At 44.7% G+C, this 23,303-nt stretch overlaps 1 protein-coding gene across 1 annotated transcript in view; it reads left to right on the top strand.

Moving 5' to 3' along the window:
- The window catches only part of LOC115174749 (peroxisome proliferator-activated receptor gamma coactivator 1-beta), a 56,893-nt gene extending 33,723 nt beyond the window's left edge, over positions 1–23,170 (top strand). Inside the window, exons 2-12 of the mRNA XM_029733575.1 lie at positions 3,011–3,196; positions 4,079–4,264; positions 8,972–9,103; positions 13,953–14,916; positions 15,114–15,159; positions 15,649–15,713; positions 16,432–16,984; positions 17,119–17,194; positions 17,305–17,423; positions 17,566–17,699; positions 18,758–23,170. Of these exons, the coding sequence (XP_029589435.1) occupies positions 3,011–3,196; positions 4,079–4,264; positions 8,972–9,103; positions 13,953–14,916; positions 15,114–15,159; positions 15,649–15,713; positions 16,432–16,984; positions 17,119–17,194; positions 17,305–17,423; positions 17,566–17,699; positions 18,758–18,849 (2,553 nt within the window). The 3' untranslated portion in view covers positions 18,850–23,170. The remainder of the gene's footprint in view (positions 1–3,010; positions 3,197–4,078; positions 4,265–8,971; positions 9,104–13,952; positions 14,917–15,113; positions 15,160–15,648; positions 15,714–16,431; positions 16,985–17,118; positions 17,195–17,304; positions 17,424–17,565; positions 17,700–18,757) is intronic.
- The last annotated feature ends 133 nt before the right edge of the window (positions 23,171–23,303 follow it).

The raw sequence follows: 23,303 nt of genomic DNA, 5'->3' as shown, positions 1-23,303 counted from the left end.
GTTCTGGTCACCTTAGGCCTTCTGTTGATGTCACATATATGAGCGGTGGTGGTATACATGTCCCCCATAGCAGCTGAGAGGGAGCGAGAGAACGAGGTGTGAGGTGGAAGACAGAAAAAGTAAGAACACGGAGATAAGAACAGAAGAGCTGAAAGGAGGGTGCTGGTGTTCTTGATAGTAGGTTATGGCTGGATTAACAATGATACGGCAGCCTACCTACAGTAGCACAATTATCTCTGTATGTAGTTCCACACAACACAGGGCCTGCTATGCCTCTTGGCCGTGTCGTTGTTCTAAATAAGAATTGGTTCTCAATTGACTTATTTGCTTAGATAAAGGTGAAATAAATAAACGGGGCTGAGCTAACACTGTTTTCATGTCTTAATTGGAAGTTGCTAATGCCACTTTAGAACACCGAAGTGCCTAGCTTATTTTGTCAGGTGACACATTTTTCCTTTTAGAGGCACTCAGGACAATATCTACTCTGCATTTGAAACGTTGATTATTGTTGAAAAACCTTGTTTTGACTTAGCATCAATCCGCACCGCGGCACATAGACGTGGCTTTAGACGATTCCTGCGTTTTGATTCCTGAACTGGGGCACATTTAGCAGGACACAACGTTTTGGGAACGTTCGGTTAGAAATATGCTAAGTAGAACAAACACCCCTTTCTGATATGTAGAGTAAGGAATCACGTCGGCTCTATTTGTGGCATTTCTATCTGCAACGTTTGGCTACTGAACGTGGCCTTGGTGTTCAGTTCAGTTGATTGGCCACCAGTGTGGATTGGTGGGTGGAGTGTCAGAGGAGAAGACCCTTGAGTTGAATGGAGTGGCTTCTAATGCTCACTCCCATTATCCCCACAGTCAGTGTGTGAGCAGCATGTGATATGACTAAATGATTCCGGAGGCCAGATCCACTTCAAATAAGGCAATGGTGTGGTTCTGGTATGTGATTCAATCTGCCACTCTTATGTCCTCTGCTACATAGAGCATGGCTGCTGTGACTGCTCCTGATAATGGGTCATTATGCATGTCCATGTCACATCCTTCAAGTAACTGCAAATGCGTTAGCAGTCTGTGTGTGTGTGTGTGCGCAAGGACATGTGTGTGTGCCTGACCGTTCTGCCTGTGACCTTAAACCTTCAGAGCCCAAGGATGTTTTTTATTGATTGATATCCAGGCAGTCTGCAAAGGAGACTGGAGAGAAGGGAGGGGAAAAAACAGGTAAAAAAACAAAGCCTGCCTGGAAATAAAGAACGGTCGGACATTGTTGAAATTGATTAGCCTGGCCTCTTATTTTCCTGAGAGGGACTAGAGGGGGAGAGAAGGAGGATGGAGGGGGGTGGTGGAGGGGTAAACTTAGCTAGGGGGAGGGGATGAGTCAACTTCTGAGATATCACACCAGCCAGGCTGCTGCCACCTCTCTCTCTCTCTCTCTCTCTCAGCACCTCTTAATTCAGTTTGCTTGAGTAACCAGTCATTTGATCATTGCAATGGCACACACACTACAACTGTGTTGCTCTACATCTGCAATTTATGAACTCATAAATGGTATCAATTTATTACACCCTAGTCTTTGATCCAACAAACAGTTGCTAAAATGTCACTGAGGGTTGGTGTTGTATCAAAGAGAACACATCCTTCCTGTGATAAGGTTTGGGTACATCTCACTAACTAGACAAGGAGGCACCGATTAGTTTGTGGCACATATATGTGTTAGAAAGGACAAAATGACACTTGTTCTACTTGTTTCTATGCGACTGCCCATCTCATTGTCCCCAGAAAAGCGTCTTTGGAAGTGATGGCTGATGATTGGTTGAAACCGGGCTGACCCCAAGCCAGTTTAATGAAATGAGTGGAATTGGATTGGATTGGTTAGCGGAGACGGTTGCGACGTGAAACAGAGCTGGAGTATTTAGTGTTAGTCACTCATCAAAGATGCATAGCTAGGGCTCTGTGGCACAGGATTTTCAGGTTGTGGCTAGGCTAGGCTAGGCTAGGGACCTCCTGCAAACTGCATTGTCAAAGTCAGGCACACCTGACACACCTGAAGTGTCCCCTCTTCTGGCATGCCAAAGACAACAGGTGGAGAAGGCTATCAGCAACACACACACACACACACACACACACACACACACACACACACACACACACAGTACAAGTCTCCTCCATGTCCTCCTCTCCAGCTCCACTCTCCACAGGCATAGCCTATTTCCTGTTCTGTCCCTCTCTCCATGAAATGTGGTTTCCATCTCTCCCCTGAGGTGACTAGAGTCACTTCCCTTCACACTGGCTTATACCCCAAAATACTTTTACTATCCGTTCACTAGGGCTCATTAGGAGACGGTGGTCTCAGTCTTTCACTAGGGCTCATTAGGAGACAGTGGTCTCAGTCTTTCACTAGGGCTCATTAGGAGACGGTGGTCTCAGTCTCAGTCTTTCACTAGGGCTCATTAGGAGACAGTGGTCTCAGTCTTTCACTAGGGCTCATTAGGAGACGGTGGTCTCAGTCTCAGTCTTTCACTAGGGCTCATTAGGAGACGGTGGTCTCAGTCTTTCACTAGGGCTCATTAGGAGACGGTGGTCTCAGTCTTTCACTAGGGCTCATTAGGAGACGGTGGTCTCAGTCTTTCACTAGGGCTCATTAGGAGACGGTGGTCTCAGTCTCGTGACTTTGTGTGGCGCATGTTTCATCCCTATGTCCATTAGTTATACTGAGCATGTGCAGAGAGATTAGGGGGACTGTCTCTTTCAGAGGGCTCTGTGTCATTGACAACCACACTGTACTGTACTGTACTGTACTAGTTTACTCACTGTGTCATTAACATGAGCGTACTAATTGCTGATGATTATTCCCATGAACTTTCCAAACGATTTGATATTTTATAAGATATCTTCAATGTACTGTATTTCTTAATGTGTCGCCCTTTGATATAACAAGAGTCTAAACTGACCTTTCCTCCCTCTTCTTCCTCCACTCCCTCCTTCCCTCTCTCTCTTTCTACAGTATGGGGAGGAGGAGGTCTGCTCGGACCGCCTGGACACTGACTTCCCTGACATTGACCTCTCTCAGCTGGACGCCAGCGACTTTGACTCAGTCAACTGCCTCAGCGAGCTCCACTGGTGCAACGACCAATCAGACATCTCCGCTGCCTCCATCCAGTACAGCACAGGAGACCCTGAGTTCTTTGAGGTGAGACCCCCCCCCCCCCTAAGGATTCCACTAGCCTGGTCCCAGATCTGTTTGTGCTGTCTTAGAAACTGATCTGGCTACCAGGCTAGGATTCCACCAGGACCACCCCCTCCCACACCTATGTAATGGAACTCCAATATGGGGACTAGGACTAGAATAGCCCTGAGATATGGCTGTAGACTCCTATGGCGTAGGACTAGACTACACAGTGGACTACATTAGTGGTAAACTGAAGAGGCTACAGTCTGAGTCTCTGATAAGGTTGTAGACTCCCATCTTAGAATTCCCCTCAATTATCGTTATCAATCTGTCTAATGCACAGATCTCGTATAATGTGTTCATAAACATCATCCACTAACACAACACTTGTTCCTGGGTCTATTTTACCTTACCATCCACTTGATTATAATCCCTTGTTCAGATTGATTTTGGAGACGTAGAGTAGAAGTTGGATTGGGACGATTCCCTCTGGTCCTTGTTTTGGATGCCTGTGTGGAATCCATTGATCTCCCAGCTTAGTTCATTTAACCTTCAGATGGAAGGGTGGGGGGGTGTAAAATGAAACCTCGCTCACTTCCCGTAGGCTGTCTCCTCTCCGCTATCATCCCACCACCAGACTCGATGCTTCTTAGCAAGATGGCTGCTGTTGAAACGAACAACACAGTGTGTGGATGGTTGGCGCCCCTCAGACTACAGGGAAAGAGTGGAATTTAAAAGCAGAATACTCTGTGTTGTAAGGAACTAACTGTGTTGTACTATAAGTGGGTGGTATCCTCACTTACACCCCCCCCATCCTGCCCCCTAGAAGAGGGGAATGAACTGTGTTGTAAGTGGGTAGTGCGTTCACTGATGCCTTCTCTCTCTCTCTCCTGCCCTCCCCAGATAGAAGATGAGAATGCAGCGCTGCTGGCTGCTCTCACAGACAGCCTGGACGGCATGGTGGAGGACGAGGTGGGGGGGCTGTCTGTGTTTCCCTCGCTGGGGGAGGGGTCTGAGGAGGACCTTCCCTTTCCTTCAGGCTCCCTGAGTGACGGCTCCCTGAGCTCAGAGACAGAAGACCCGTCTCTAGTAAGAACCCTTCCTCACTGTTTAAGGTGGATTTGGATGGGCCTCTGCTCTGACTACCCCACAGCATGGGTATGATAGGCAACAAAGGTCTGAATTTTTCTCATTTTGGGCTTTTCCATTCTTTTTAGCAACCACTACTTCTAATAAGAATGCTTTTTACCGGCAGGCACAGGCAGGCAACCTGGCTGGATCACAACTATGGTCTCTTAAAGAAACTGTGGCTCTCACCTCTTTTTGACCCCCCCCCCCCCATCTCCCCTAACTCTCATTAAATCTTCCTTTTTTCCCCTTCCCCCCATTGTTCTACTTCTCTCTCACTCCTTTGCCATCTTAAAAGGGGTAATATACTACTCTCATGCCCATGTCTGCCTCCTAGGACCTAGCCCAGCCTCCTATAGCTCCAGCAGTTAAACTGTGGAGCCAACCCTGATGCAGAGTGCCCTGTGACCCAGTCCCTCCCTTTCTCCACTATTCCCCCTTGTCCCCATTCTCCCCCCTCACACCCCCCCCACCCCTCTCCTCTTTTCACACTGTCCTGCAGGGATGCCTCCACCCCTCTCTCCCCTCCACCCCTCTCTCCCCTGCACCCCTCTCCTCTCAGAACCACGCTTCCAGGAAAAACATGTTTTTCCTTTTCAACTGTTGTCCCCTATCTACTCATGCTTGTTCCGGATTGCAACAGAAAACGGGTGTCTTTTACAGAGAATACGATAGGATTTCATTACATTAGGAAACATTTGGCTGGCTGCTATTCGGTGTGCTCGGATGAGCATGCAAGTGAACCAAGTAGTCTGGTGTAATATACTGTATGTCCTCTTATTGTTCTGTAACACATCCTTATTGTTCTGTAACACGTCCTTATTGTTCTGTAACACGTCCTTATTGTTCTGTAACACGTCCTTATTGTTCTGTAACACGTCCTTATTGTTCTCGTCCACAATAAAGCCGACATACTTCCTTAAGTTTCAAACGGACACACACACTTTGGACTGGGTTTAAAGAGACACAGAGATCTCACATGATCAAGGCAAGGGTTACAAAGGTCCTGTTGTGTTACAGCTCTGAGTGAAACGAGCTATGTACATACCTACATGTTCACTCACTTCCCCTACTCACTCTGTCTCTCAGAGATAATTGAAATTACAGGATAACATGCAGACTGTGTGTGTGTATATATATATATATATATACTGCTCAAAGAAATAAAGGGAACACTAAAATAACACATCTTAGATCTGAATGAATGAAATAATCTTATTAAATACTTTTTTCTTTACATAGTTGAATGTGCTGACAACAAAATCACACAAAAATAATCAATGGAAATCCAATTTATCAACCCATGGAGGTCTGGATTTGGAGTCACACTCAAAATTAAAGTGAAAAACCACACTACAGGCTGATCCAACTTTGATGTAATGTCCTTAAAACAAGTCAAAATGAGGCTCAGTAGTGTGTGTGGCCTCCACGTGCCTGTATGACCTCCCTACAACGCCTGGGCATGCTCCTGATGAGGTGGCGGATGGTCTCCTGAGGGATCTCCTCCCAGACCTGGACTAAAGCATCCGCCAACTCCTGGACAGTCTGTGGTGCAACGTGGCGTTGGTGGATGGAGCGAGACATGATGTCCCAGATGTGCTCAATTGGATTCAGGTCTGGGGAACGGGTAGTCCATAGCATCAATGCCTTCCTCTTGCAGGAACTGCTGACACACTCCAGCCACATGAGGTCTAGCATTGTCTTGCATTAGGAGGAACCCAGGGCCAACCGCACCAGCATATGGTCTCACAAGGGGTCTGAGGATCTCATCTCGGTACCTAATGGCAGTCAGGCTACCTCTGGCGAGCACATGGAGGGCTGTGCCCCCCAAATAAATGCCACCCCACACCATGACTGACCCACCGCCAAACCGGTCATGCTGGAGGATGTTGCAGGCAGCAGAATGTTCTCCACGGCGTCTCCAGACTCTGTCACATCTGTCACATGTGCTCAGTGTGAACCTGCTTTCATCTGTGAAGAGCACAGGGCGACAGTGGCGAATTTGCCAATCTTGGTGTTCTCTGGCAAATGCCAAACGTCCTGCACGGTGTTGGGCTGTAAGCACAACCCCCACCTGTGGACGTCGGGCCCTCATACCACCCTCGTGGAGTCTGTTTCTGACCGTTTTGAGCAGACACATGCACATTTGTGGCCTGCTGGAGGTCATTTTGCAGGGTTCTGGCAGTGCTCCTCCTGCTCCTCCTTGCACAAAGGCGGAGGTAGCGGTCCTGCTGCTGGGTTGTTGCCCTCCTACGGCCTCCTGATGTACTGGCCTGTCTCCTGGTAGCGCCTCCATGCTCTGGACACTACGCTGACAGACACAGCAAACCTTCTTGCCACAGCTCGCATTGATGTGCCATCCTGGATGAGCTGCACTACCTGAGCCACTTGTGTGGGTTGTAGACTCCGTCTCATGCTACCACTAGAGTGAAAGCACCGCCAGCATTCAAAAGTGACCAAAACATCAGCCAGGAAGCATAGGAACTGAGAAGTGGTCTGTGGTCACCACCTGCAGAACCACTCCTTTATTGGGGGTGTCTTGCTAATTGCCTATAATTTCCACCTGTTGTCTATTCCATTTGCACAACAGCATGTGAAATTTATTGTCAATCAGTGTTGCTTCCTAAGTGGACAGTTTGATTTCACAGAAGTGTGATTGACTTGGAGTTACATTGTGTTGTTTAAGTGTTCCCTTTATTTTTTGAGCAGTGTAATATATATATATATATATATATATATATATATATATATATACACACACACACACACACACACACACACACACCTACTGAAGGGACATTCTTCACAAATTGATTACATGTCCCTCACGATGTCCTTAGATGGCTTAAGAATCTTAATAGGAGCTGGTATCAGTAGGCACTGATAACAGCAATAAGACAAAATTAGCAAAAACTGGTATTATGCAACTGTTGTTGTGCATACTAAGTCATGAACAACTATACATAACGTAGATCCTATGGGCTAGAAGAGTGGAATGATGGCCAATGAGATGCCACCACTTTCACAAAAAAAGGGCCCATCCATATGGTGAAATGTGGTTTAACATGGTGACATGTACCAGTCCACCTCCCTCCCTGCCTGTCAGTCCCTTTCCATCCCAGAGACAGCCTAGAGGATTTGTTGCATGTGACGCTGGTGTTGTCATCACTGGTGTGTGAGTGGAGGAGGACTCCCTCTGCTGGCAGGAGCTGTAACTGCAGCTGATCTCTGTGTGTGTGTGTGTGTGTGTGTGTGTGTGTGTGTGTGTGTGTGTGTGTGTGTGTGTGTGTGTGCTTTTGCCATGGAAATCCTTGGGTGGGCCGCCTAAGTGTTTTTTCAGGCCGCCTAAGACCAAACAGTGTAAAGAAATGTTTTGGGGAAATTAATTAATTACCCCAAATAATCGGGATGGAAGAAGGCTTTCAGTGTAAACTTTTAAACGACTAAAAGCAGATATAAAGTATGTAGAAAAGATAATGGACCTATATATATATATTTTTATAATATAATCTTTGAGAACTAATAATCACCAAAACAAAAGCTAGACAGTCAGAGAGAATGGAAAATTCCAAAAGCAATTAATTTAGCAGTATTGATTTTGTTATTATGTTTGAGTGAAATAACATGGCATTAGCCATGGCAAAATGCATAGAATCGCAGGAAATTCACTTTAAAACTGCAACATTTTCTCTCAGCTCCATGCCAAAATGTGTAGCATCACAGGAAATTAGCTTTAAAACGTCTCTCAGCTCCATGGAGAAATGTCTAGAATTGCAGGAAATTGTCAAAAAAAGAATCAAAGTTCTCTCTAAAACGTTCTCTAAAATTGTGTGCATGCCTGAGTGTGCAAGACAGTGTGTGTGCGTGTATGAGGTTGTAAGCAGGCAGAGAACAAGGGCTGCATTGAGCCAGGCAGGCCAGGAAGTGGGCCAGAGTAGAGTAGTCTTTCATGGCATGGATCGGCCTGGCGTGCCAACAGAACTTTGTACACAAGAGATGGAAACCTTCAGCGCCCCTTCACTTCCTCAATGAAACACTGAGAGGCACCATTGAAGCCCATGCCAAGTTGGCACATGCTGACAGGGATGGGCAACTCAATTAGCACTCTACTCATCTATTTCATCATCTGTTTCAACAAGCCTCTAAACATGACGTATAGGACCAGACAGTATTTAGTTATCAGCCAAACATAACCAGCCGCATCATTCCCTCACATCTACAGTAGGCGCTCCGGTGCTATCCTCAGTCTGTGCCAAAACCAGTGCAGCTTAGGGGATTGTTGTTGTAAGCAGATTTATATCATCTGATGATTTCACATGCGATGCTGCCTCAAAGTGTAATGAAGGAAATGTGAGGAAGTAAAATCTCCGTTTGAAATGCAATGCTACAGCATTACCGCCCCATTGCAAAGTGCGCGGGAGAGCTATAGAATCGCATTTCCGTTTGATCTTATATTCACACAGCTTCCTCCTGCCAGCTTCGGTTTGAGCGCTATATTGTTCAAACGCTGGATGAAGGAGGAGAATAAAGAGGGGGAAATACATTTGCGAGTGGATGAGTCATGTCAAGAGTGATAATACACGTTGATGCTACTGTATGTTCTGCTGATTGATTGATTTATTGGCAGACATGTACATTACAGTTGTCCCAACCCATGTCCCCCTACAGCTGAAAAAGCTCCTGCTGTCCCCCCCTAACGTGCCCACGGGCCTGGAATCACACAAAGAGGGCAGCAGCAACAGCGGGCATCGCCATTGCAGCAGGAGCCTGCATCTGAAACCTGTCAGGCCTTTGGTTAAGGTGAGTCAGTTGGAGCTCTGTGTGTGGTGTCCTAGAATAGAGCTCTGTCTAGCATAGAGCTCTAGCAGCTCAGAATAGAGCAGGGAAGGCAACACAAGAGACTTAAAGAGAGGGAGAGCGTATACATAGGCTCCGCGACAGGAAAGGTTTTCTATGGCTATGATCCTTAGTCCTTTTCTAGTTCATTCACTGCTCTGACACCGGATCCAGGATATGGTTTGAATAGGGGACCTAATCACCAAGGTAATTCTTTGATTATAGTGTTTTCAGAGACTAAAACATACAACAAGCTCTACGAGTAGCGCAGTGCAATGTAGTTTTTTGTCACAAAAGGGGTGGCGTTGGAAGAATTATACAACGGGTGGGTCTAATACTGAATGCTGATTGGTTAAAAGTGCATTCCAGCCGGTGTCTATTCCACAAGTCACCACCGGCTAAATCTATGACGTTAAAATGCCTACTTGCTCGATTCCATCTGACTGTGCAATCCACTGTCTCATCAGCCCAGACAGGGAAGTTATAAACTTGATCTCCACTATAAAAATCTAGACATTATCGCACATTTCTTTTAGACTAACATTTTGTTTTCAACAGCGGAGATTTGTATAAACCTTACTGTTTGTCTCTCCGACATCTGCAACATTGTTTCAATATTCAAATTCCATCTCCAACTGTCAAATCCCATAGTAATGAACGTGTAGGAGTCGGGATGAGAGGCAGCGTTTCTCAACTAGTCGAATTCATGAATCAGCTGGCATCATTTTTATCGATATAGATATCCAAAGAAATGTCAATTGAAAAAAGGTTTAACAAAACCAAGTGCAGCTAGTTTGCTGTCTTTCCAGCTTCAGTTTGAAGTTATTGTGTTAGCTGTGTTGTTGGCTAGCCCCTCTGAACAACAGTGTCCTAACGAGAGAGCACGTTTTCTATGCCAGGCGAAATCGTGCCTCATTAGTGCATTGTTATGGATGTATCCAAATAAATGTCACTAGAGAAAACAGCTTCAACAAATGCAGCTACTGTTGTTATTCTGTCTGCACTGTTTGATTTGACTGTAAGTTACACGGAACCCAAACCGGCTGCGCGCGTGCGCTATCGTGCATAAATGTATTTTGTCCCCCTACACCAAACGCGATCACGACACGCAGGTTAAAATATCAAAACAAACTCTGAACCAATGACATTAATTTGGGGACACTTGCACTTGCTAGCTAATTTGTCCTATTTAGCTAGCTTGCTGTTGCTAGCTAATTTGTCCTGGGATATAAACATTGAGTTGTTATTTTACCTGAAATGCACAAGGACCTCTACTACAATTAATCCACACGTAAAACGGCCAACCGAATCGTTTCTAGTCATCTCTCCTCCTTCCAGGCTTTTTGATCTTTGAACTTATATGGTGATCGGCATCTAAACTTTCATAGTATTACCACGACGACCGGCAACACAGTTCGTCTTTCAATCACCCACGTGGGTATAACCAATGAGGAGATGGTACTTGGGTACCTGCTTCTATAAACCAATGAGGAGATGGGAGAGGCAGGACTTTTCAGCGCGATCTGCATCAGAAATAGAAAGGAGTTCAGTGCTGACGCTCGTTGGCGCGCTTGAGCAGTGTGGGTGCAATAATTGAATAACATGGATTTCTAAATTTATTTTGCGACGCTTGCGCACGCGACGTGTCCGGTCTGGTCAGCATGTTAGCCGTAGTTGGTTAGCTAGCAAGCAATAGATACGAACGTTGCCAGCCAGTATGGCAATAGAACATTTAGAACAAACGACTGGGTCGCATCCGTAGATACAGAACAAAAAGACTGAACAACTGTGTCGTGTCTCTGTCAACCGAAGCAATAGAACGAACGACCAGATGGCTTGGGTAGCAACCCTTCTTCTTCGGTGATTTTATTGGCTATCGGCTTCCAATAAATGTTGCATTACTGCCACCTACTAGACTGGAGTACAACTCCCTTATACATTGCTTGAAAAAAATAAACAAAACCCCTACCATCTAACACAACACTCACAAAAAAAAGAATACATAAATCAAATAATAAAAAAGAACACCACCCTACTCCACTATTTAAATCTATTTAGTCCTACCTCAGGCCAACAACCTGAAAGGATGGGACACCACCTCTTAATACACCCTGTAACTCTTCTGATGTCAAGTCTCGCACACCCAAATGCCTCTCTGCAGCTGCCACCACAAGCTCCATTTTCTGCGACTCATGTTCCATCCCTGCAGTACAGTTGATAACCATTGCTATAAATGCAAAAAATCCAATCTTACTGAAACATATATCACTTGTTGGCCTATCCCTCTGTACTGGTACAGATCTACTACTCACACCACTCCTCTCAGGATCCCTCCCCCTTGACCCATCTTCCTCTACTTTCTTCACTGTCTCAGCATATATCAACTCCTGCACTACTCTAACCCTGGAAACTTCAACCTGCCTCTCTCGCACGGGACATTTCTGATCCCCAGCCCCATGAGCACCCCTACAATTAACACATACCACAACTTTCCCCAATGCTATGCATTCCTTTGTTTCATGCCCTTCTGCACACCTCTCACACCTAGGAACCTCCCTCCTACACATTGCTGCCACATGCCCATAAGCTTGACACCTGTAACAACGTAATGTATTTGGCACAAAAGCTTGTACAGGATAGCTTATATATCCTAACATCACTTTGTGGGGCAAAGACTCAACATCAAAACTCAAAAGAACAGACAATGATTCTTCTGTTTCACCACTCACGCCACCCTGTCTGTGTCGCACCAAACGACGAGCATTACAAACACTGGGAATCTTCTCCTTCAGTTGGTCAACTTTTACATTTACTGCTACCCTAGTAATCACTCCTTTCAATGGTGCCCTTTTCTTGAGAGCAAAATAATTCACATTTCTTGCCCCAATTTGTTTAACATGGAGCGCCTTCTCCCTCTGACCAGCAGAAACACAAACTATTATCGCAAGACCACTTCTGCTTACCCTCACCGATTCCACAGCACCCAACTCTGTTTTCACCTACACTGAAACCACAAATGGATCAGCCAAAAGGCAAGGGTCCACTTTTTCCAGACTCCTCTTCATCCTGACCCTCGGTGCAAGCCTTGGGCTTTGAGAACTTCACCACACCTACCACCTCCGATACCTCACCCTCATTCACTTCCATTTCTCCTCCTGTCTTCAGCTCACTCTGCTTACACTTTCTACCATTCTTCTTTAACAAACCATCTGCCCTTTTTCCACCATTTTTAACCAACTCAAGCTCACTCTTTTCCTCCCTCTCTCTCTTAAACCTCCTCTGCCTCTCTTTTTCCCTCCATTCCTCCTCCGTATTCCAAGTATACCTCTCCTTATGACAATACTGCACTTCTCCTGACATACATCTTGTTCTTGCCTGGTCAAGGGACGCCATTTAACCGGCTGTCACAATGTCCGTACAATCAGCACAAACCCTTCGATATGTCGGGTAGCAACCCTAGATTTGTTTCGGGACTATATGTTGTGGAAGGATGAAATAGTATGAATAAGTAAATTATTATTTAAATATGTTGGTAACCCGTTGGATATAAGTGATAATGCCCGAGAAGCCTGTGTTTGGAGGATATATTGGCATGGTTTGCCTATCAACACCTGTGCCAACATATCCGGCAAATACCGGCTTCTCGGGCATTATCACTTAAATGGAGATGCGCCGTATCATTCTTTCCACAGAAGTGTTTGTTGTTTGGTTCCTTGATCTGATCTATAGGCTATATAGGCTATTCATCAAAGTAGCTGTTAATAATTGATAACCAAATATAATCTCAGCGACTGTTCAAACAGTAAACCAAACAACAAGAATCCACTCAAAAGGTATTTTGTTTATAAATAATAACTAGTGATTCCAGGCTATTGTGAAATGGTGGAACCTGCTATAGACAACCAGCTAGCCATGTGCTCTTTTCCTTCATGACCAAAACATGATGACGTTCTATTTTTAGCTGATATCGGAATCAATACACAAACAGCATATCAAATTGGGATAATGATTTATGCTACTCCGGCAAGTATACATATATTTGCCAGGGCATATTTTTTTGTTATAAATCTGATTATTTCATATGGAGATGTGGAAAGCTAAAAATGCTAGCTAGCTTGCTATGTTTTTAGCGAGGCTAAAGCTAGCTAGCCAGGCTGTCAGCTAGCTACTACTAACAAATTGAAATTATAAAAAGAAAAAACTTTGCTATCTCCCTCTCGTGAATGGGACTGGGACCGGTGTGGAGATCATGTCACCAAAAGGTGTCCGTTGCTCTAAAAATCCATCTCCACCCACGCGCATGCACGTAGATCAACGGCGTGAAGCTTGTAGTAACCTTTAGCCTTTATTTTGTCATTTATTACCCCTGTCCTGCCCTGGCTTTTCCTTTACGGTGGTGGTGGCCGAGGCGTGTGACATCTGTGGCATTAGAGAGTGATGCTGAGGCTTTGGAGTGACAGATGGATGTAGTCTCGACCAGGAGAAAGGCTAGGGCAGCTCTGGCAATGAGCTGGTGGTTACATAAGGATAGAGTGCATCATAGAATCTCTCTCTCTCTCTCTCTCTCTCTCTCTCTCTCTCTCTCTCTCTGTCATGATACTGGGAACATTGGTATGATTATGAAGGAATGTTTTATAACGTTGAATCTTTGTGGCTCTCTGTGCTGGTTTTGGTTACTCATAAGTTGAAAATGTTCACTCGGCACTGTATGTTCTCATTGCCTAGACATTCCTTAATATTTTGGGCCATACAGTGCACAGAGGCTCACCAAGGTAATTTTATAGGTAGTAACTCTAACTCTTTCTTTCTGTAGCGTGAAAGCACACAGGAGCGTAAGCCCCGAGCGGTGCGACCAGCAGGACGTCTGTGCACAGAGCTCCACCGGCACCTGACCTCTGCACAGGAGGCGGAAGACACTCCTTCAGCCGACACAGAGGATGAGGAGGACGAGGAGGAAGATGATGACGATGAGGACAGTGAGTCTGAGGAGGAAGAAGAGGAGGAGGAGGAGTCCTCGAGCAGTGAGAGTGAACGCTCCACTCCCCTTGAGCCCACCAAGCCCCAGTTCTCCTCGGAGAAAGAACTCAAGTCTGTGGTGGAGCTCATCAAGTATATGCACACATACTGCCTGCCCATGCGCAAGCAGGCCGGCTGGGAGCGCAAGGAGCGCGAGTGCCCAGGCCAGGTACGCAGGGCCAGGCCCGAGTGCCCCACGACCATGATCCACCCGAACTGTCACAAGGCTGCCCCCCAGGCCCAGAGCAGCGCCCCTCGGCCGCGCCTTGCCTTTACCCGCAGACGGGAGGTCAAAGCCAACTCTCTCCTGCGCGAACTGCTCAAAGCGGTCAACTCCTTTGACGTGAGCAAGCCTTACAGACTCCACAGTCCCCCCTACACCCATAACAGAGATGCTATCACCAAGCCAGCGCATGACAGAAAGACTGAGACCCCTAGCCCGACTGCCAGCTCAACCAAACCAGAGCTTATGAAAGAGCACAGCCTAGAGGCCCCTCTGAGCCCTGACCTGGAGGACGCCTCCTTCTCAGTCCGCCGCTCCCGCAGGCTTGCCTCTTTCCCCAGCCGCTTCGCCAAGAAGGTGCGTGCAGGCCGGGTGAGGGAGGAGCCTGCGTCCGGGGAGCGGCGCCCTGACGAGGAGGACAAGGCAGTCAAACACCCCCTGGGAGACGACCCGGAGAAAGACTCCGCCGCAAATAACAACAGTACTTCCCAAACCACGGCAGACGCAGCCGAACCCGATAACCTCTGCTGTCAAAACGGTAAGGCAAGATGGCGACGATGTCAGAAGCCCAAGCTCTCAAGACCGTCCCGATTTTTCAGTCCACATGGCTCCATCATGCAGTATCTTTCTTAAATTTGATGTGAATGAATAACACAAGTGCCACTGTTAAAAGGCTGGTAAAATGTTGTTTTTATACCAATGACCAATGACCTCTTTCTCTCATTCTGTTTGCAGAGAAACGCGCCTGCCTCTGTCTGCCGCTGACTCCCAAATCTACTGGGTTTGTTTTCCGTACTATAGTCCTATACACTACAATACATATACTGCTAGCCCATAGCCCCACTGGACACACAAAGCTATTTTGAATGTACACTTCTGAAACTCTTTCATGTGTGAAATGACTGTGCTGTTCTCTGGCCCCCAGATAGTTTTTTGCTGCTTTGTGGACTGTAATATCCCCCAAAGCACTCCACAAAAGCCTTTCATGGTAACACAGATCCAAAAATAGACCTCAATAGGAGAAGGAGCTTGTACTGTAATACCAATCAAAGACGGCTGTAAAGGAAAGCTATTCTCGTGTAGTTCACGTTCACAACGAAAATGTAATACAATCTCCAACAAAAGAAAATAAATCCTTTAAAAAAATAAAAAATCTGAGCACCCGAGCAGTACATCCTTTTGTCGCCCCTCTACCCCGACCCGTGCACCCCCTTCCCCTGGCCCTGATGATGACTCTGCAATCTCTCTCTCTCTTTTAACCCATGATCAGAGAGACACAGTTTGCCAACAGGCCCTTTGAGCAGACTCTCAGCGTGGACCTGTGTGGCACAGCAGGTAATGTTGGGGTGTTGATCATCTTGACGTCTTCTACACCTTGGCTTGACGAGACAACATTTTGGAGCTATATCCTTGTGTCTGTCAGAAGTAGCTTGTCTAGTGGGAAATAAAGTCTCGCTAGCAAATGTACTGTGTTGTAGACTAGTTTTATCTCTTTTACGTATACTATTGCTAACACAGCTCGGTAGCAAAGCAGTAGAGGAGAGGGGGAATGTATTTGTATCATGTTGTGAAGAGCATGACTGGAGTCTAATGACGTGATCCGTCTCCTGGGTAAATGTCATCTTGACATGGCTAATTTGGTTGCATAGCTACTTGGGAAGCGGAGAAGACAGATATAACAATGCTTTGCAGTGTCTGCCGCTGATATCTTCCTCAAAAGCCATAATGTTAATAACAACTGAAAGTCAAATACGCACTTCAGTCAAAATGAATATGAGATTGTGTGCTCGCCTTGTGCCGTATCAAGGTGCTGTGTTACAGTAATGTTACAAAATAACAGCATCAAAGCAATTTGTTGTATTGGGAAAGCCATTGAAAGACAGATAGAAGTGAACAGAGTAACAGACAGTACACCCAGTAACAGTTAAACATGAGCGGTGTTTTAAAACGTGAATTGTCTGAACTGTTGATGTTTCTCTAATGTTAACCCAACAGAGCTGTATGAAACCACTGTGAGGTACATGTGATTTATTAGAGTGGCGCGTCTTTTCAGGCCTCACCCCTCCCACCACCCCCCCTCACAAGCAAGTGGAGGACGAGCTGTTCAAACCAGAGGGGAAAGTTGAATCCCCACCGAAGGGCTCGTGGCTGACCCGGGCCCACTCCCGCAAGCTCCCCGAGCAGACTGAACTCTACGCCCAGCTCCGCAAGATGGGCCAGGCCATCGATGCAGAACCCAAAGTCCACAGGACCTTCGGAGACCACGACTACTGCCTGCTGAGTCTGGGGGAGAGCCGGAAGAGAACCGCCGCCATGCTGGCCCACTCGCTGTTCGGACGCTCCTCTCCGGAGGGACCAGAGCCTAAGGGGGACAGGGCTGAGCGCAGGGTCCAAGGGGACAAGAGGCTGGAACAGCAGCGTGAAGACAGGCTCTTTTCAAAGGTGCCAGAGTACCTGAGTAACGGTAACAGGGCTGACAGAAAGGGGGACGCTTTATCCCCCCACAACTCAGATGAAGAGGGGGAACGCTCCTCCCGTTCACCCTCCCCCATTCTCCACTCCAGCTGCTGCCAGCCCCACTCGCCTAGCAGCAAGCCCGACTTCAGGTGAGAATATAAACCACTGTTAGTCTGATTAGCAGTCACAGCCAGGTGTACTGTCTTCTCGCATTGGCATGTGACTCAGGTTCTTCCATTAGCTCCCGTCTTATTCTGTCTCTGCTTTGTGTCTCTCTCCTCAGCTGTGAGAACTCTGAGACGTGCCACGGAGACAAGCAGAGAAACAAAATCTCCAAGTCTGTGTTTCAAATTGACGAGGTAAACACCAGTTCTGCCATTATGAGTTTTTACAGTGTGTGTGAAGTCGGCATGATTTGCCACTGCGGCAAGTGTCTTGTTCTGACGGTTGCCATTGTGTCGTTGCCTAGGACAACTGCCAAGTGTTCTACATACACAACCTGCCAAGCAGCGTCACACAAACGATGCTGCGCAAACGCTTCGAGGCCTTTGGAGACCCAGAGGACTGCAAAGTCATCACAAAACACGAGTAGGTCTTTTTTATCGGCCTGTCTGGCCTGTCTGACCTTCCAGAGTACGGAATGCAGTGAAGGTGAGGATCACGTGCTGAAACTCTCTGTCTTTTGTGTGTGTTGATGTGTGTGTGCGTGTGCTTGTGTGTGTGCGCATAGGGAACGCTGTGGAGTCATCAAGTTCCGTCCGGCACCCAGCGGGCAGCAGATCCAGAGGCACAGACGAGAGCCGCTTTTCCAGAACGGAGGGGGTGGCATGCACAGGCTCAGCAGGAAGAGATACATAGATCTGGGTAAACGGAGATACAGTCAAAGTACAGTCAAACCATGAATGTAGAAAGTTGTTAAAGGTGCTACACATCGGATTTATTCGAATTTTTGCATTGTAATTTCAGAAAATGTCAATAATATATCTGGCACTAATAGTGGAATGATAGTGTTTCACAGTATTACACAGTATTACCCACCAGTGTTGTGATTGGCTGTGATATTCTCATATTGATTTCTCCCGCCCAGCGGCAACTCTTGTCAAACTGGGAAAACTGTTCTGACTTTGTGGCTGTGTTATCTTGTGGAAATAGCAAATTTCCTGTTCGCTAAAATTCTACACTGTTCGCTCAGTTTGTTTATGTGAGAAAACAAGCACTGAATAGTGAAGGGAATCGTTGTACCATCTAAATCGCTGTGAAACATATTTAGTATATTTCACAGCGATTTAGATGGTACAATGATTCCCTACACTATTCAATGCTTGTTTTCTCACATAAACTGAAATTGACAGAACTGTAGAATTTTAGCAACCAGGAAATTTGAGATTTCCACTAGATAACACAGCCACAAAGCCATAATAGCTTTCCAAGTTTGACAACAGTTGCCACTCTGGCAGGAGAAATCAATAGGGGAATATCACAGCCAATCACAACACTGGCGAATAAGTAATACTGTGAAACTATCATTTCACTATTAGCGGCAGATATATTATGGAAATATTTCTGAAATTACAATGCAAAGGAAATGTGTAGCACTTTTTACTTGTATTTATCCTTTATTTAACTAGGCAAGTCAGTTAAGAACAAATTCTTATTTACAATGACGGCTTACCGGGGAACAGTGGGTTAACTGCCTTGTTCAGGGGCAGAACAACAGATTTTTACCTTGTCAGCTCAGGGATTCGATCCAGCAACCTTTTGGTTTCTGGCCTAACGCTCTAACCTGTAGGCTACCTGCCGCCCAAAGGAGTATGAACTGTTGGATGGCGGCAATGCTAAGATATTGTACAAGTTGTATCTCCATGTAATGTTGACGGCTATGATGACACTGTTCTAACAAAGCTGTGTGTTTCCCTCTCCAGACGAAGCAGGACCAGGGCCGGTGAAGAGCAAGTATGACGCCCTGGACTTTGACACCCTGCTAAAGGAGGCCCAGAAGAGCCTGCATCGCTGACGGTGACTCGGCTGGACTCGCCTTAGAACCCTCATACCACCCCCAGACTCGGCTCAGTACCTCAACCAAGGCACCTCGTCATGTTTACATTTTTAACATTGGAATAAGAAACGGACCTTGTCTCTTTCAGCTGAGGATACTACAGAGGAAGCTAGCGGGGGTTGGAGGGATGGAGAAAAAAAAAGCAACGAAACAACATAAAATGTATCTGAACACAAAAAGCTGCTTCCTGTCTGTGTTCATGACTTTGTTGTGACTCGTCGTGGTCCCGTTGAGAGCCGATGGGCGTGTGGGCGGGCGAGACCTCTGTAGCAAACCTTGCTCCCTCCGTTGGTCGTTGTGGTGTGTGTGTCTGCGTGTGTGTGTCGTTTTTTTGTACCCCCTTGGTCACTACTGGTGGAACTGCAAGCTGTATTCGCCATTACGTTGTACGGTATATAACAAAACCTGCTTAATATTAGCAAAGTTGTGGATGTTCAAACTGTGTGTGTTATGACATAAAATACAAAACCAAAAAAATCTTTGGAACAGCTTAGTTTACAAATCGAAAATGAAAAGAAAAAAAAATCTTGTTTTTTGTCATTTTAGTGCTTCCTTGATTTAATCTATGCACTCTAACGAGGTAATCATGTTTCCTCACTCGACTTCTTCCCCCTACTCTGCCACTCAACACTGCTATGCTGTTGGCTGCTTTACTCTATAGGTTTCCTACCCACTGCTGCTGAGCTAGCCACTCTCACAACCTGGTTACGCTGATCTAGGATGGCAGTCACTTCCTATCCTACCAACTCCACATAAATGGGGCTATGACAACTAACGCTATTATGTCATGAAGTAAACTTCAAGGCATATTTACCACATGAAAACTCACTCACTCTCCAGAGCAAAATCACAATCTATCCCAGCCAATTCTCTGCACTGTTTGTACTATCTGAACATGTCTGATATCAATCAGTAAGCGCAACCCAGCCAAGGACAGAGCAGAATCAGACATTTACTCCAGGTTCTAGAATATGCCGTATACTATAGTAATGGAATGTACACCTCACTGATCTGAATGTAGAGCCCTTACCTGAATCCAAGTCTCGGGAGTTGTGTTCCTTTAATAGAGCTCCATTGCAGCCTGTCTCTTTGTGATGCACCCAGCAGCATAGCTGAGGGAGAGAGTGTCCAAGGCTCACCATACCATTTAACACCAGAGAGAGGGGTGGTAAATCCAAAGTCTGTTGAACTCTGTTGAATTTTCCCAGAGATATGGAAGGTACCACATCAGACAAGCGTCTCCACCTCATTTAGATCCTTCCCTCTTCTTCTCGGGTGCTCTCTCCCTCTTTTTACTCTTGCTCTTCCTCCTCTGAAACATTCATTTACTTCTCCCAAGCTATCCTTTCTTATTGGTGGAGGAGTTCAGCTTGCTTTTCCTACTACAACTCCCATAACTCGCCTCGTGGCTAAAAACTCAAAATAGTTTCCGTGTCAGTTTTTGGACTGTGTATCCGATGTGTACCTTAGTGTGTCGTCTGTCTGTCTCGTGTTCGGGTTGGCGCTGCCATCGCCGGGGATCCCAGGAGGACCCATGGCCCTCTGGTGTGCTGGGAGACTGAAAACCAATTTTCTTCTCTCCCGCTCTTTCTTGTTTTCTTCAAAGACCAGGTCCCCCTGTCTCCCAGCCCCTCAATACTGTACACCCTAGCTCTTCTGTGTGTGGGCATGGGGCCTCGTGCTGCCCCAGCCTTGGCAAACCTCCTTCCTTTTTTACTAACAGATTATCCCTGTCTCTCTCTCTCTCTCCTCCCCACTTATCTAATCTTCTCCTCTGTAACACACATGAAATTGAATGTTTACATCACTGAATTCTCGTTCGACTTTATTAGAGCGCACACTAAGTACAAAGACGCCTTATTCAGTGTTAGAGTATCCTATCAGGATGTGCCTTCGTGGCTTACCCTAGTAGGTTTACTAAAGGAAAAAAAATACAAATATTTAGTGCTATACATACTGATAAAAAAACAAAGAAAAAAAACTTGCTAATCAAAAGAAGAAAAGCTGAATGACTATTTGTGCTTAGTATGTATACTACTAAAAAGTGAGAGAATGTGCTGGTTTACATGATAAAAAATATAAATATGATATTATATAATGTGTATATAGCACTATACGTAGTGTAAACATGAAATGTATCGTTGTGTCTATACAGCGATTTGTAGATGTGCGTTATAAAGGTGGTGGGACACCATTGCAAATCAGACTGGCAAGGATAAACTGTTTAAAGATGCAAGGTTGAACAATACAGGGAGTAACTGAACTGAAGGGAATTTATTTGAAAATGACTTGACACAAGTCAAACACTGTTGTATAAAGTATCCCTTTAGATATGCTATAGAAAGTTGAATTTCTTTTTTAATGATTTCAATATTTTTGATGATTTTTCTTTTTTTTACGCAATTGAGATGCAATACATATATCTATGAGACAACCTTTCTCAAAGATTGGAAGTGGTTATTTCAGTGGTTGGTTGTTAAAATAAATCCTTGAAAACTGATCCTGTACTGTACGTTGTAGAACTGCTGTTAAAAAAAATATATATATATATAAAATGACAAATAATAATAATGTGGTCAGTCATGCCATACATCAAAAAAAATCATGTATAACAATAATACCGTTGCACATAAAGCCCCAAATAGTGAAATATCTGTTCACAACTTTTCATGAAAGGAGCTCGGCCTATTACTGACACATGTTGTTAAGCTTGTTGAAATCCAGTGGACACTTGTATAATGATTGGCAACTTGTGAACATGTATGACTCTAATTTTGGAGAGAGGGAAAGAAAACAGTCACTGCGCTTTTTAGCCCCTGTTGAATTTTCAGACTACTTGATGCCAGCGGAGTGCTTCCATCAGTAGAGTTGAATGACAACAAACGATTCTCATGAGGAGAGCCTTAAAAACAATAGGGGGAAACTGAAGCTATCACTATAGCTTTTAATATTACCGTTTTATCTCCTTTCAAATCCAATGTGTTTTATTATTATTACAACTTTTTTCAATACAGCCATATTATAAAAGGTATATAAATATATATACATATGAATATATATTTGTGTGTTTGTGTAGATATTAAGATGATTATATACTTTCTTATAGAAAACTTTGATGTTGACCATTTTCCTCAGTGTTTCAGAGCACTTCGGCACATTTCGACAACTACTGTCAATCTAGGATTTGTTAGGTTGAGAGATGATCCAAATTGAACCCCTTCCAAAGGTAACCCTCGTCAGAACAGAATGCAAATCTTCCCATTCTTCATTTCAGAAAATGGCAAGAAATTAACTTTGAGGCAAGTTGACCAAAACTATATTTGATGTTGGCTTTAAATCGAATTCGGAGAGCCTGGTCAGATTGATTTTTCTAACTGTCATTATCCAACTACATAGTCCACACAAATACATATTTAAGTTTTCCGATTTTATTTAATTGGAAAATGTCTATTTTAAACTCACCGTGTTATTAAACTTGCCCTATAGAAAGAAAGTGCGTGCAATACTGGTCCTTGAATCACCACTGTTCACTGTACTCTGGATGTAAATGGCCATGTGTATCAAAGGTTATTTTGTATCCCAAACAGAAAGAGAGCTTTCTGTCAACACACATAAAACAGCTGATAACATAATGGTAATGTGATGTCAATGGCCACTTTGGGGGCTGCAAACCGTCACAATCTAGCTAGCTGTGAGCGGGTCTTTGGTTGGAAGAAAAATGGACATAAAAGGGCATATATTGTTTGTTTTTCTTGTTCAGATTTTTTCATTGCTATTGATTTTTTTTGTCTATATACATCTAATAACTATCAAAATTCACAAAATGATTTCCTTTTTTAATGTAGTTTTGGTAAACGGTAAATACTGCTAGTAAGATTTTATATTTTTACATCTGTTGGTTTATTTTACGTTTATTGTTTTTTTTATTTATATGCCACTTAGTTTGGATGTCTTTTAATGGTGTTTTTTTCCTTCCTGTTTTGTGTGATTTCAGATGTCTTCAGAATGTGGAGACAAAATGCATTTGAGTACTTTTGAATTGTTAAAATCTAGTTTCGTAGATACATTTATCTATAGACTGAAGTTATCTGATGTTATAAATTATATGTTAATTCATGTAAATAGTTTCAAAATGAAGACTATGGCTTCATTTTAAACTAAATACATTTCTCTTCAGAGATTGTTTACATTATTAAACCGTAGAAATGTTCCTCATATACTGTAAAAAGTACATATTTTATTGATTTGCCTCCAAAAAATAAAATCCTAATGAACAACATGTGAAGGTTTGGACATTATACTATCAGTTGGGCATTAATTGATGTGTCAATGGTTGAGACTGTACACATGTACTGGAGCAAATAGAGTAGAGCAGGTCTAGAAGAATCCCTGTGCTACTATGATTTGGTGTT

The sequence above is a fragment of the Salmo trutta genome, chromosome 3 (genome assembly GCF_901001165.1).
Source record: "Salmo trutta chromosome 3, fSalTru1.1, whole genome shotgun sequence".
Lineage (NCBI taxonomy): Eukaryota > Metazoa > Chordata > Actinopteri > Salmoniformes > Salmonidae > Salmo > Salmo trutta.
The sequence above is the reverse complement of the archived record's forward strand: the minus strand, read 5'-3'. Positions and strand labels throughout refer to the sequence as shown.